This window comes from Larus michahellis, chromosome 9, assembly GCF_964199755.1.
Source record: "Larus michahellis chromosome 9, bLarMic1.1, whole genome shotgun sequence".
NCBI lineage: Eukaryota > Metazoa > Chordata > Aves > Charadriiformes > Laridae > Larus > Larus michahellis.
Genome location: NC_133904.1, coordinates 37,028,447 through 37,043,605, shown reverse-complemented (window position 1 = coordinate 37,043,605; position 15,159 = coordinate 37,028,447). Strand labels below are relative to the sequence as shown.

Genomic DNA, 15,159 nt, shown 5'->3' with positions numbered 1-15,159 from the left:
AGCGAGACAAGTAAAGCTGAAATTCACAGAAATCAGGTAAATAACAATGAACACTTCTATATCCAAAAGGGAGAATCCACAGCAATATTCTTTTCCACAGAGTTTGTTATTTCAGGGTATTGTTCAAAGTGAAGTATGAAATAACATATTATACACTTCACTACTGATGTAAAGCTGACTCTGAAAGGCACTCTAGAGCTTCAGATGCGGTAAGACTGAACACTTGGCTTATACAACATACAAGGCGTCACTTCTTTCTAGTTTCTGTTGTCTACAGAAAGCCAATCAATCACGTCCTGTACTTTAACTTACCTTCCCAAGCCTCTTCTCTTGCTGACAAGAAGACTGATGGGATACATGAAGTTAAGGGAACTGACGAACTCACTAAATCATTCCTGAATGTTCTTAGAACAGTGGCAATCCCTTTAGCTTTCAACATATTTCCTGTCTTTGTCCAAGAGATCATTTAAGTCAGAGGCACGAGGCACCAAAAAATTACTTAAAGAATGATCCAGGCATTAACTTTCAGCTACACATTACACTAACACAAGCCGAGTCCTTGTCCTTGACTGACATAACAGTCTTATGTTGTTTTTTTCAAATTTGTGCATGGCAAGATTAGTCAGAGATGATTTTGCTGTCAAAAGATAGTCTTCTGCAGTTCTGTTCTGTGACAGCTGCAATATGTGGCTAACCTTCACCAAGTTAGAACATTTTGGTGTTACGTGAATAATATACCAAATAATACTGTTTCCTCAAATAAACATTCAAGTCCACTTTGTCAAACCGATGAACCATCAGCTCTCTGAACGTTTCTTATTCTTCTTCCAAGTTTGCAGAAAAGTCACACTTAAATAAACGCCACTTGTCCTAATTTTTGTAAAACAATGCAACTGTCAGATGCTAATTTCCAAACCTGAATAAACAGATCTGGCAACTGCACAAACCCACAGAGTAGGGGCTCCAAGACATGCACCACTCACGCTGCTGCCCCACCAGCGATCAGCAGGAAAGGTTGTTCTAAGGGTGCAAATGCAGATAAATGCCCGCCCCTGCCACCCCAAGGTCCAGCCGCTGAGGCTGTTGATAACAGCTCAGTGAGTACCACACACATGGAAGATTTTGTAATATGGTCGTCTGCCTGCTGGGATTGAGTTTGAGAAAAATCAGTTTCGTTGAGCATAGGCCACTGTTCACACATCAGACAGTAACTTTGTTGCATACAATAAGGAATAAATGAATGCTGTTGGAAAATGAAAGGTGACATTTGGACATTCAGAGCTTCTGAAATCCCTAAACTTACATTCAGATTTGTGGTGTAGGACAGATCTAGTGTAACCACACCATCCCCACCATCTAATATCCTAAGGGATACAGATGTTCCAGGTCACTAGAAAGGAAAAAAAGCTTCCACAAGGAGCAGCTCTGCTTTCCCCACCTAGTCCTAATAAAGATCTTTTCATGACATGGTATTTCATTCTGGAAACATGAAAGTAAAAGCCTGTTTATTAATCTCCTGAGCTGTGCAGGCTCACCGAAAAGCTAGCTTTTCATTGTGCCTTTAAACAGCACAATACAAATATTCAGCCCTGTATCATTATACCTCCAGGCAGTGTGGCAAGAAAACAGGCAAAACCATGGGAGAATAACTTAGCCCTGCTTGCAAGCAAAGAAAGATGTGTGGCTATCCATCAAGATACCTGAATGGCTTTCAAAACAGGTAAACAAGGTGCAGTAGATGAGCTTTGATTTTCACAGACCTCGCACTTCATTTTTCATGCATCTCTGATATTTTTAAAAGCTCTTTTTATACACTAACTGAAGTGCCATTAGAAATTTGCCAGGTTTATGCATAATCCCTGGAGAATGATGCCGTGCTTCTAACTGCAGCCACACAGTTGACAAGAGTCAAGACACAGCTGAAAAATATGTAGCATGGCAGGAATGATTATTCGTTCACTCCAGTACTGTATCTCAGGAGGTACCTGTCTATGTAAAATGTCTTGAAAAAAAAAGACCTAAAACTTTTGAAGCTTCATCCTGAAGAGAAAACAGCAAAAAGAGCACTGTTTCTAAATTAGAAAAGCAAACGATTCTACTTCTCTCCTTTTCTGTCAGTGATTAGAGTGGAGTAAGAGAGACTAAGGTTAAGGTTTCTGAGAGGGAATTTCATACACTCCTTTGATCTAATTCAGTGAAAGTGCTAAGCAATATAGTCATAAGCAAAATAATTTTTTTTCTGAGTGCCTTGTATTGTGCGCATTTTTTACAGACGTATAAACTAAACCTGCACAGCCATTTGCAATTACCAGTACCAGAAAAATGCAAAGCACTATAAACCCACTACTGTGATGTTTTACTTCATTTTGAAGATGTGAATGACCTATGATGGAGAGCAGGAAAGCAGGAATAGGCTGAATGCATATTACTATTCTTGTGGTTTAGCAGAATGTTATATACAAGGAGAAATCTGCCCTTTTAGACCCGATTCACTGCTATGCTATGGTTCCTTTACATTAATTTGGCAATGTAAAAAAACCTTAAAGGACACAAAAATTATATTTGCATTCAGCCTATACTCTGGTTCTCCAATACAGTAAAGGTACACTGTACATACAACTGTGCTTTACATGACTGGCAAGACCCTAAGAGATGACTTTTCCCTATCTTTTCTTAGAAATGCAAACATATTAACAAATGCAGAGCTAATTTGGTGCCAGAAGAGCATAGCAAAGATTGGTCCCCAACAGCTGAGCTGTCCTTTTTCTTATTAAGTCTTCAGCACCTTTCTCCTTCCAAAATTAGTCATGAATAAAAGAATTTGAAAAGTAATAATATGAAGACAAATGCCATATACTACAGAGCACTTATGAAAAGCCTGCTTGTCTCTTAGACTATGAATTCCCGTGATCCTATGAAAACAATTCCTTTAGAAAGTAATCTGAGAAAACTGACATGTCTGTGCTGGATCTAACTCATCATGTTTTGCAGTGTACTAGAGCTGTCCTAATTTTTTTCTAATATTTTGCAACTGACACGCAAACAGTGATCACAACTACTAAATCCTTCCTATCTTCTACAGAAATGATCAGGGCCTTTTGTAATTCAAAAGTGAGGACGCAACCATTCTATATTTATGATGAGATGGAGACGGAGCTTGTGAACATCACACAGCATGGTTTTAGTATTTCCTACCATAAAATATACTACAAAGCTACCTTAGGGCACATTTTAATCTTTCCTGTGTAATTGAAATTTTTCTTTCTGTGTAAACAGTAATTTACCTTGTAGGATATATGGGCTTATTAAAAACAAACATGAAAAGCAAGAAATTTCTTCTCCATTGTTTTGGCCCTCTACCAAAGGAAAAATGTCTTCTCCTCATGAGTGACACATTTGTCAGCTTATAAAATATTGAACCATGTAATGTTTGGGAGAAATCAAAACTTGTACCTCCCAGGCTTTTTTGTTGAAAAAAAAAAGAAAGAACGGGAGATTTTTCTACCCTTGTAAAGACGAAACCCGTGTCTGCATCATGAGGCAGAACTGCACTGCAGTGGGATTTACCTGGGGATGCAGACTGAGGTGGAGCCTTTGTGGTGAGGCCAGTATTTCTCCGGAGGTAGGACTGAACTGAAATGTCCGCTGTCACTAATCTGGCCCTTGTCCAGGTTGCTGAAGATTGAGGCACTCAGGCCAGATCACAAGATGAAGCTGTGTATACCATGAGGATGTTTACTGGATTCAGTGTGGGGAACAGGGATTTGTGTCTGTGGTGGAGATGATTGCTGATTGTTTGCTAAAACTTGATGTACAAGATCAGATTTTTCTCCAGTAGCTAGGTGCCAAAAAATGCAGCTAATTCCATAGTGTAATTTCAAATTGCCTCAGCAAGATAAGTGTCTAATCTCCAACAGGATTTAGGAGCTTAGCCAGATTATACTCTGTTCAAAAATTTACTGTCTACTTACCTGCATATTTAGCAGCCTAACTAGCTTTAAAAGCTTTCCTCCAATGGCCCAGTTTGGAGCAAGCGCTGCCCCTAGATGTCTAGCTTTTCCTATTTGGATTTTTTTCAGTCCTGTGTGTTCACTGCCAGAGATCATCAACTTGCACTAGAAATCTGAATGCTGTTACTTTTCTGTACCTGAAACAAAGCAGCACCTACTCTTCAGTACGGGAGTGCAATGGGAAGGAAAAAAAAAGACACAGTGGGTTCATCTGAAATGCCTTGGAGAAAAGAATACTGAATAACGTGTCTGGTGAAGAGTACTCTTGAATTCCCAGATTGCTTATGCTGTTACAAAGAAAAAAGTAACTTTAAGATCTACTCCCAACCCAAAACCCACAGTGCTGCCCCTCCTCCATCCAAAGGCAATGATGTCTTTGCCAATACCCTCTACACAACTTCTCTAGAAGGAATCTCAAAGTTGAATGTATCTGCCCAATTAAGCTGAAATGGAATAATTTCATATTTTGGGGAAATTTTTGAGGTTTATTTCAATCAAAAAGAAAAAAAGCTGCAGGAAATTTGTCTAGCAGTTAGTCTAAAATCGATGTAAGATTATGCATTCTTTATGTTGAATATAAAGAACTAACAACTGTGGTAACGATTTACAGCACCAGAAAATAACTAAGGTCCACTTTGGATTTTCAGCTTAGGCTACTAGAGATTTGACTTGTAACTTTGTCAATGTTAAGATATAAAAAGCTTCTCCATCCAATCCCATATAGTGTTAAGACATAAAAAGCTTCATCAGAACAAGAAGATCTACTTTTTAAGTGTCTGCTGTTTCTCTCTGCAGAACTGTCTCTCACAAAACCAAACTTGTTTCTATTTTCCTTCCTGTTCCCCACAAAAATTCTTTTCAATCATGATTAAAAGGCATTTCTCAGTGTCTCCCTGACAAATGTTCCTACTCATTTTTTTCAGAAGCTGGCAATGACTTTTGTATCCTGCTTGGTGTTTTGTATTTGACTAATTATCATGATAAGAAAATATTTTGTTGCGTACAAACACCATCCTGCAGGATGCATTGGGTATTTGTGAATAACCAGGTAGGATGAGGGGGTTCAGTAGTGCTGGTTTCCCAAACTCATTCATTCTGTCCCTCCCCACTAGTATTCTACCTGGAAATAGCACTGCCTTTAGCTGGCAACACAGAGTGTATTTGCTATCATTTATATGCTGGAACTGTCATGAATATGTCACAAAACATGGAATTTGTCCATATGCTTGGAATTCAGCCAAATATGCCTAAAAAAAGAGATAAAAACTGTCGAGCAAGCAAGCAAAGATTAAAAATTTGTTACTTTAAAATAAAAGAGTTTCAGGACCGTTCAGCACTACATTTCACATATAGTGAGCTCCTTCAGGCTTGCAGTTTCTTAACGTGAACACAAGATAAGGCATAGCCACAGATTTATGCTTGAATGTCAATAGTGAGCCTGAACTGTGGCAAGACATCAAAATCAGCAGTGATCTACACACAGCAGTGCCAGTGGTGTCCTGGCTGCTGAAGGGTGTATGTGGATGCAGCGTCTGTGGCTCTCAGGCCAGTAAAAAAACCCCAGAAGTAGTTTCTGGCCCTTCTTAGATTCAAGGAACATTTGACCTGATATACTGTATTACCCTTCTCCAGACAAATTCTTCACTATTTATTCGTGTCCCTAAAGCACTTGTGGTGTTACCTAACCCTGTCAGCTAGAATAAAAAGCACAACCTGACATGAAGGCCGGTGAGCCGGACACTTCCCTGCAGTAGCCCAGTAAGAGCAGTAAGTGACCACGTGTTAGATCCCAGAAAGCTCAAGGCTTTGGCTCCAGCTTGTTGCATCAAGGGGCTGGTACCCAGGAGGCGCAACAGACCAAAGGGAAGAAAAGAAAATCTGCATCTTTCACTTCTCGACTATTTTACCTCAGATGACACGAGCAGCCATTAAGGGAGGTGCAATGTATCGTATCAGGCTGTCCTCATCTGCGTCAATGCATAAAACAAAGCATCAAATGTGGGGAAGACGGTGAAAAGAGCAATGTGGCAGGCTCTTCTGCCACTCTTGTCACCCTCTGGATGCAGAAGAATGTAATAGACATTGCAATTCAGTTCCTCAACCAAGCAAGCTAAATTCCTCCTTCAGATAACCTGGAACATCACTGGCCAACAGTAATATATCATCTACTAAATTCTGTCCAGGTTTGGAAAGAGAAAGAAGACCCAGAGCCAACTAATGAAACTGTTGCCATCATTCTCCTTGGGTTCATGGCCTTTATTGAATCAGCTTATAAATCTCTGGATTTGCAGGGCTTCTGAAAGGCTCTGTGCCCTTTAGCTGAAGTATGTCTTTCCTTTCTGGTACTACGGGCAGGAGTTTGAATTTCTGGGAATTGCTTCTCAGTTCCTAAAGCATGGATGAATCAAGGAGCAAGAATCAACCTGAGGTGTCTCAGGTGTGAAGAAGTATTAGCATGACGTGATCCACTTCCTAGCATCACATGAGCATCTTCACCTAACAAAATTGCTGGTAACGTGGAGACCTGTGACAGTGAGAGTGCTCTCTTTTACTGCTGTCATTTCTCTGGCCCTTATGAGTTAGTGTTGAATGGGTGCTAGGAAGTGTTTGGTGCCTGGAGGAAGTGAATTGTATATTACATTATTTCCTGTGGTCAAGACCTTTATGAATCAAGCAACCCCTTATAGCTTTTGGTTCCTGTATAAAAGCAGCGACCAGGAAAAGCTTTCGGAGCTACCAAACCTGGAAGTCTCTGAAGGCTGTTCTTTGCAGGGGGATGGGTTACAATGAAATGGGATTCAAGTATCCTTAAAACGGAAAGTGTTGGTGCCGTAGAAGCCATAACCCACTGCAGCAAGTCCCAGCCCTGTTGCCCTCAACTGTCATCAGATTCATGCTGTCATCAAGGCACACTGAACCTCCTGGTTTGTGACTAACCCATTTGCACACGGTTCTCCACTCAATCCAAACTCACCCCTGCTGGCTCTCAGCTACTAACCCTGAACAAACCCATGGGGACTAGAGAAATGAATCATTTTACCCAATACATGAAGCCTTCACACACCTTCGCATTTAGATGACTCTTACCTCTTTCTGGTGATACTTTATTGCTACCTTTAGCTTTGCCAAATCATGACATTTTTGTGGATCCAACTCTTCGCTTTGATCATCTCTGTGATTGAGAATGATCTCCAATTCTCGGGAACTCCGTGCTTGATCCAAAAGGTCCTTAGCAAAACGCTTGCACTGCTGTGAAAGCTCTTCATATTCAGCCTTGAACTCATTTTCCACTTTGCTGAGCTCCTTCAACTCCCAGCCCAGTCGGAAGGCCGTCAAGATGGGGTCCTCGCTTGATAAGGCAATCAATGATGGGCTGGCTAAGGCTTTGTAGATGTTCAGCCTTGACCTGGAATGCCTCAGGCTGTCTACCTCTGAACTGGAGACACATTCCACACAGTTGCATCTGATCTGGTGTGGGCGTGGAATTGTTACCCGTCTTTGGACAAGCAGTTTGATGATTTCATAGTTGTTGGTGTGAGCCGCCAGCATTATTGGGGTGATATCTGGAGTGAATTCTGAAAACTGTGTGTCCATCATCAAGGTTGGAACCTATATAAAGGGATAAACGATAGTCATATTTCATGTGGAACAGCAGAAATCACATGTCCCTCCTTCATACTTTTGAAGTGATGTCATGACAAACCAGAGTTTTTATAACACCCACTGCTCTTAAAATCCTACTGTATCCATGAACACACACGCGCGCGCACACACACACACACTGCCATTCTGGGAAACCATCTTCCTGCAAATTGTGCTTGCCTGCCTCATAAGCAGGAACCTGTGACCATTCAGTTCCCAGTCTGGTGTAAAAATCAGTCACATCCCCATCTGAACGCTCTATATGTGAACCTGTTCTGAAATGGGTATCGGTTCATATACCAAAAGGTGGACTTTTGCAGGAAAAAAGGAAGACAAAAGGCCCAGATAATCACACAAAAAAAGAAAAGAAAGTCTAGAAAAGAGTGAACGCTGAATAGATTTAAGTAACTATCATTATTTGCATTATATGCCTGCATTAGCAGGCCAAGAACCTGCTCGTAGCAGGCCCTACACAAACAAAGCAAACACTGGTCTGCAAAGCTCTTCCTCACCTTTTCCCTACTGTTTTTATTTGAAAATACTTTTCAGTGGAAGGATACATTACATAACTGCCATCAGAATAGATCTGTTTTTTTTTTTAATGGGTCTGAAAAAATTTAAATGTAAAATTAATGAGCCATGGTCCACTACAAATAAGACACTGCAGGGTGTGCATTATTCAGCTACTGTTGCACTTCTCAAAAGATGAGCTTAATGCACACCCTGTTGTGTCTTATTACTATATGCAGACTGCAAAATTAGACCAAAATGCTCTTACATCCCAAGCACGCAGTGTGTTTCCATTTGCAGCACAGGCAGCTCTCTTTGTTGTATGTTAATCATTACTCAAGCATACTGTACTTCGTGTGCCCACCGCTCCTGCCCTGGCAGTTGGCATCCTGCTGCTCGAGGGGTGATTGCAGGTTTTGGTGAACAGTAGGCCTGCTTCCCCTTGCAAATGTCAAAGGCGTAACTATTGTCAAAGAGTACTAATGACAGGAAACATTACTCAGTCTGTAAAAATCCAAAAGTAAAGCCGCGATAAAGTAGCATGACGCAACCAGTTAGAAATCCTTCTGTAGGATATACCTAAGAGTGGTTGTGAGACAGTGAACCTCTAACCACTGGAATCCAAGTGCCCCGGGAGTTAAGTGCCTCTGTAGCACTGAAGAGCCGAAGACTCCTGAGCTGTGGTTGATTGATAAACCACTATGTAAGGCAGCCAACAGCAGGACAAGAGCCTGTTCACAATACACAACACTCTCCCAAAGGTCGGCACCATGCCAAGGTGCTGGGTCATTTACTGGACCCGGGGCTCACTGGCTGGATAGAGGCATTTTTGGGAATAATACAAAAGTCTGCTACCCTGGATGCAGAACACAAGGCGTTAAATCTCCGGCAGCCTACAGACACACAGGTGTAAAGAGGCTTTGCTAACAAGGCTGGTCCCTACAGAGGCAGCCAGGAGAGAGCCAGTAAATATGGCTCATGGGAAGAAGAGAGAATGGCAGTGAGAATTTGCTGTGGGTCATGGAGGGCTGGGTGGCTCTTAGTAAGGCTGGATAAATGTCCTTTAAGATATCTAGTAACAAACAGCTGAAAGGAGCTCTCTTTGTAAGGTCTTTGACTTACTTTCTTTTCCTTTGCTTAGCTCGTTTAGGTAGTTTGTTAAATGTCAAGAGAAAGGTGCGGGTTTTTCTTTTTTCTCTCTCTTAGAAGCATTTTTTTTAAGCCCTGATGCTTGAATAACTGCATTTATCTTTCTTCTCCTCCTTTTTCAGCCAGTCACTGGCTGCTGTATTCACAGCCTCTGCCTCAAAGGAATAATGGTTTCCCCCTCTATCACTCCTATTACTGTCAAGTTTGATCTTGTTTTTCCTATATGGAAGTTATTGTACCCAGGGCTGTGAAAAGGATTTTCAGTTTTACACAGATGAGGTATTCATGTTGCTCGGAATATGAAATGGACACTTGCCGACGAGGTAGTAATGTTACAGGTGGGGACAGTGCTAATCTTCTCTGCTTCTGACTACTCCTGAGGTTTTCTAAATCTGGATCTAGGGCTCTCAAAATGATTGTCCCAAGGTTTGGGATCAAATCAGGATCTCTCATCTGTTATTCTGGTTCATATTGCAAGCCCTCACCCCAGGAGTGGAGCACTACTTTGTCAGGATTCAGGCAGGTGCTGTGTGGAAGGCATGTTTTCGCAGGCAGCGTGCAGCACTTTAATTAAGGGATAAGAAGGGAAATGGTGGTGCAGAGACATACAGGCTCTCTGGGGTCTGGGGGCAGATCAGTGAAAGGCCTCAAATCACAGGGCTGAAGCTCATTTCTGATTATAGCTGAGCAGTAAAACAAACCACCAAAACACAGAACAGGAATAGCACGAATGATGGCTGCTGTGGCCTTTCTCTTTTCTATGCTTGGCTGATCCAAAGACCATGCAATGGCTAAGAATTATATGTCTTGTGGTGAATATTTTTGTTGTCTTGCACAGTGTTTCAATAACCTGTATCTTAACAAACAGTCTTGTTTTAAAGATGGGGCTATGCAAATCAAGCCTCTGCTTTGAAGGCTGTATTCTGTGTATTATCATTGGGTGGGCAGCAGAGATTACAGCAATGCATTGTAATTGCTGATGTTCCTCCTGCACTGCTCTGACAGGTTGAGGTCATGTTTAGATCAGCTTCTTCTATGTTTTGGGTTAACTTACAGTGATGGAAGCAGAAGAGGAATAAATTATTCTACCTCATGGGCTCTGCTAAGCCCTTCCAAGGTTATTTTCATTAAGTGACCTGAATAAGAAATTCTTTTCCATTAACCTCATCACCTGACACAAGCTGTTAAGCTGAGTCCTTCAGAACCTTATTGTCACTACTTGCATAGGAGCATGTGCCTCGTCTGTATTTCATCTTGGCAACATTCACTTAAGAAATTAACGCTACCATTAACAACAAGTGATTGAATCTTGTTACCATCTTTCTAGACTTAATCCTCATAAAGGAAGGCTGCTTACCACTGTACCACTGCTGGTCTGAACAATACTACAGTGAGTGAAAAATCTCCTTTATTTAAAAAGGCAGGGGGAGAAACAAGCTTAATTCATTAGAGGAGAAGAAAATGGAGGATTAGCTCACATAAAAGCACTGTTCAGTATAGCTAAGCTCTCCTCTGAACAGAAAAACAACTTTTCCAGTAAATAGTGCACTGCTGGAAAGAAGCTCTGAATAGGAAGAGCAGGAACCTCTGCTTACGTTAGTAACTAGTACAGTGTAAGAAGAGAACTACAGAGCAAAAAAACCCAATAACCTGGCACTGAAGACCCAATGGCCTTGTTGTAGGTCTCTTAGGACTTTTACTTTGGACTTAAATCTAGTCTGCTCAGTAATGTGAACCGAAGAGCAGTAAATGGGGAGGTTAAGGAGGTACACCCCAAATGCATGCTCCTCAACCAAACTGAAAGACTACGATGAATGCATCTTTTGCCTTTTAAAGACCATGGGAGCTAATATGCAGGTTTAAACACCTGAAGACTTCAAAGCAAGCTACAGTGTTTCTACAGCTTCTGTCATCTATCTATGCATGTAAAAAAAGGGTAACTAGGTGAAAAAAAGGCTGTTCTGCAGCAAAGGAACTTGCCAGTCAAGTGCAAAATCTTGAACTCCGAGAAAAGGGCCTGCCTCTGTCTAATGCCTATTTGAGGTGGTTTTCTGTTTCTATCTGTATCTTATGCTTTTCTGCCCCTCTCTATTGACAGTCCTCCTGATTATGGTCTGGTAACCCTACCAGACACTAGTCTCCATGTTGAGGTCTCGCCTCAGGATTCCCCTTCACTGATGTTCACAGCTGCAGTCTCCCTGGATAACCCTTCAGTGCTTCAGATCTGAACTGAAACAAGAATATCTAGAAAGTAAAGCAAAGCCTAACCACAAAATCCTTTAATTTCTTAGTTTTGTTAATCTATAATTGTTACCTTCTCAGGTCACAGACAGTCTATATAGGCATCCTGTCTGGCATGGAGAATGCCGCTACTTTCAAAATAACTAATAATACTTTTACCTCTTACAGATGAAATTGCCACATTTTCAAGCCATCTCCATTCCATAAAATAGCACCTCACCTGGACCAGTGTAATGAACTGTAAGTATAATCATGACAAACTGTAAATTTATTAATCTGCATTACTTTCAGCTTGCATAACTTTTTGATACAACTATACGTTATAAAAGATTTTCCAATTGCCAAAAAACAATGTTTTGCTAAATAAAACAAACTCATGCAACTTCACTGGAAAACTTCAAATGTAACACTTGTTAAAATGAAAGCTTGGGTAACTTATTGAGCAAGGATTTCCTATTTCTAGTCTGTTTTTCTGCATGCAGCCCTATGGGGGAAGTGCCTATGCCATCCACAAGCATGGTAACAGGCACAGCCAATTTCTGTCATTCTAAAAAGAAGATTTTGTACTACATCAATTTAGTGCAAGGCTCAGCGGTCAAAGGAGCTTTAGCAGTGACTGTGATTTTGTTCAGAATCGCAGTCCTGTGGTAATTCTAGCTGCAGCTCTATAAATAGAGAATGAGAGACAGAGTCAGTGTTGCTAGACTGCAGATCAGCCATGTTACCAGCAAAAGAGTCTTGAAAAAAATACACATTGTGACTGGCATGACCAATTGAATCCTGCTCCTTGCCTAAATCCATAAACAAATTCTTTCATTGATGGAACCCCATGGGCATTTGTTTCCTTATGTGGGACTCTGGAAAAATGTTGCATGTGTCTATAAATTTAAGCATTCACTTTGGGTGATGCACTGGTGCCGCCTTCAATAACTGAATATCTAATCAGAGATGCCTTGAGAGACATCTTGCATCAGAGTGATGACAATATCTATATCAATAGGGAGGATAGTTTTTCTCTGAAGAGCAATTCATTGAATAATACGATGTAATTTGGTTAATGAAATATAATGAACAACGCAAACTGATAACAGAAGTAATGTACTTCAAGGGCTTTTGTACTGGTTATGAACAAGTTCTTAACTCTGGTATAAAGGACCCATGGTTGTAGATGTACTTTTAGGCAAGCTCTGCTGTTGTTATTGAAGTATTCCAGTGATTTCAATACAGCTGTGCCAGAATATCCAGCTGAAGAAAAGGCTCTTCTGGTCTAAAATCTGCACAGTGACTTACATGCCTGTAAAGCCAAATAAAGTCTTTCCCCTTCAGACTGATACTGCAAAACAGAGAAAATCAGTACCTTTTGGTGCCTTGTAGAAAGCGAAATGCTGATAAAAGGTTACTAGATGGTAGATATTAACAGTGAAGTATGTAACTTTCAATAAAAAAAAAAATACTACTGAAATAATGCGAAAAATTACATTTATGATTTTTGCATAACTAACTTCTTTCTCTGCAACCAAAAAGCAAAATACATTAATCCGGATATATCTGCGGTAGATTCTTCAAGTTCTAATTTGGCTTCTTATCCATGTGTTTAAAAATGGAGGTAGACCCAAGGGATTAGTTTTCAGAGCTAAATGGAAACCTAGTGTATTTGATAGTGGCAGAACTGCATCAGAGCTTGTTGTGTTCAGCCATGTGTTTAGGAAATGCACCACAGCCAGAAAGATTGTCAAAGGATGTCATCATTTGTGGCGGATACTACATAACCTCTCTTTTGTTGGGGATTACAAAAGAGGAATACAGCGAGAAGCCTTCAGAAGGAAAGGATTTTGCAAATATGCATTTAAATGGCCTATGGCAATTTATTCCAGACAGAGCACTCTCTCCTCTAAGCCACTCTCCCTTTCTGATGCAGATGGAGGAAATAAGATGAGGCAGCTGATGGTGAAATGAAGAAAGAGTGCAGTCAGTGTGGAGTTTATTCTCCAAGTCACAGAGGGATGCTGTTAGGGAGTTAGCTTGCGTTTAAACCTCTTGTATTTAAATGAAGTGCAGTCTCGAGGTCTGCTTTGCCCTGAGTTCCCATGTCTTGCTCCAGCTAAGAACTACTGAATCCAGCAGCAAGAGGAGCTAGCGAGTGCCTGCCGTTGTTTAGAGAAATAAGACCAGTGTTGTGCCATGAGCAATTGCACCCTCTCCTGGTTATGACGTCTCAGCTGTGTAAGAATGCTTGAGAAGTTCATTGTAATGACAACTGGCATGTTATGTCACGTTATCTCTATGATTTGACCAGCTATCATAAGTTTTATCATAAGCTTACATAGCCTGGGGCTAACCGAATAACGACACTTGTCCAGTTAAAACAAAAAAGGGACATAAGTTTGGGACTGTTACAAATCCAGACGTTAATGAAGCTGCTAGAGAAAAAGTGTCGTAAGTGACATCAGGACCTGGCTCCCAGCATGTTACGGATCTACCAAAGCCTTGCCAGAATGTAGACATTCCCTGGCTGCCCACTAGATCTGTTTCCCGAGACCCTCTGATACCAACTCAGCCTAGTACTGCTGGCATGACAGTAAATGGAGTTGCCTCTGGACGTTTGGATAGGCAGACTAGTTCATATATGCCTGAAGCTGGTTATTTTCCCCATTTGGAAACATAAAATGCTGTTTGTTCATTTTTTCACCTTTCTTCATTACCATTTTAAGAGTTACTCTGTGATAGGAGCAGCTGTTTTGGGTAAAAATACAGACTAAACCTTAACAATTTTTAACGTTGTTTTTAGGTTTAGAAATTAATTTTGTTAAAGAGCTTACTTAATCCAGTCCTGTAAATTACTTAACTACACTAAAGGCCTTGGAACATCGCTGCGCCTTAGATGTGTTTTAATTTTGCGGATGAGCTTTCCCCTGACCCTAATCATGCTGAAATAAAACCAGTCCACGGTTATCTGGAAATCTGCAGGCTCTGTCTTCAAGGTAATCTTTGTTTTATTACGGCTACTCTTTTTCTAAAATTTTCCAGGATTTATTCTGGGAGGGAAGAGTTGTCCAGCTTTTTAATTAATTTTATCTGGCCTCTGTGTTTCCTATTCTTAGTGGTAACAAGGACAAGATGTGCTAATATAGGCTAATAATCATGCTATCTATAGCTTTTTGTGTCATCTTTCTACATAAAATGTCCCTATTTCCTGTAATTTATTATTGTGTGCGTATGAGAGATGTTTCATTAAGTTTAGGTGAGGTAATACATTGCTAACAGGGCTTGAAAACGGAGGGCTTTTTGCTTGGGAGAGATGGGGTTGTGTTCTGAGTCAATCATGTTCCTTTAAAAAAAAAAAAAAAAAGAAAAGAATCAGATTCAATCATAAGAGGACATCACAGCGAGGAGCGAGTGACTACATCTGGTGCCAGCCCAGCGCTGTATGATGTTGCACAAAACACGTCTTGATGCTCACAAAGCAGGAGGCAGCGTTTCTTCCCGTTTTGACTATTAAGCTGTGCTTTTGGCATTGTTACTGTACTAACCAAGAAAATACTGTGGCTTCTGAAAAAGACCCCAGTGTTTGTAGTAGCAAAGAAATGACAATCTAGACAGGCGGCAG

General features: G+C 40.8%; 1 protein-coding gene across 2 annotated transcripts in view; it reads right to left on the bottom strand.

Annotated features, from left to right (window-relative positions):
* TRPC5 (transient receptor potential cation channel subfamily C member 5) overlaps window positions 1-15,159 on the bottom strand; it is a 106,637-nt gene that overhangs the window by 48,248 nt on the left and 43,230 nt on the right. For both annotated transcript variants that reach the window (XM_074601035.1, XM_074601036.1), the window contains one exon: window positions 7,098-7,619. In XM_074601035.1, the coding sequence (XP_074457136.1) occupies window positions 7,098-7,619 (522 nt within the window). The remainder of the gene's footprint in view (window positions 1-7,097; window positions 7,620-15,159) is intronic.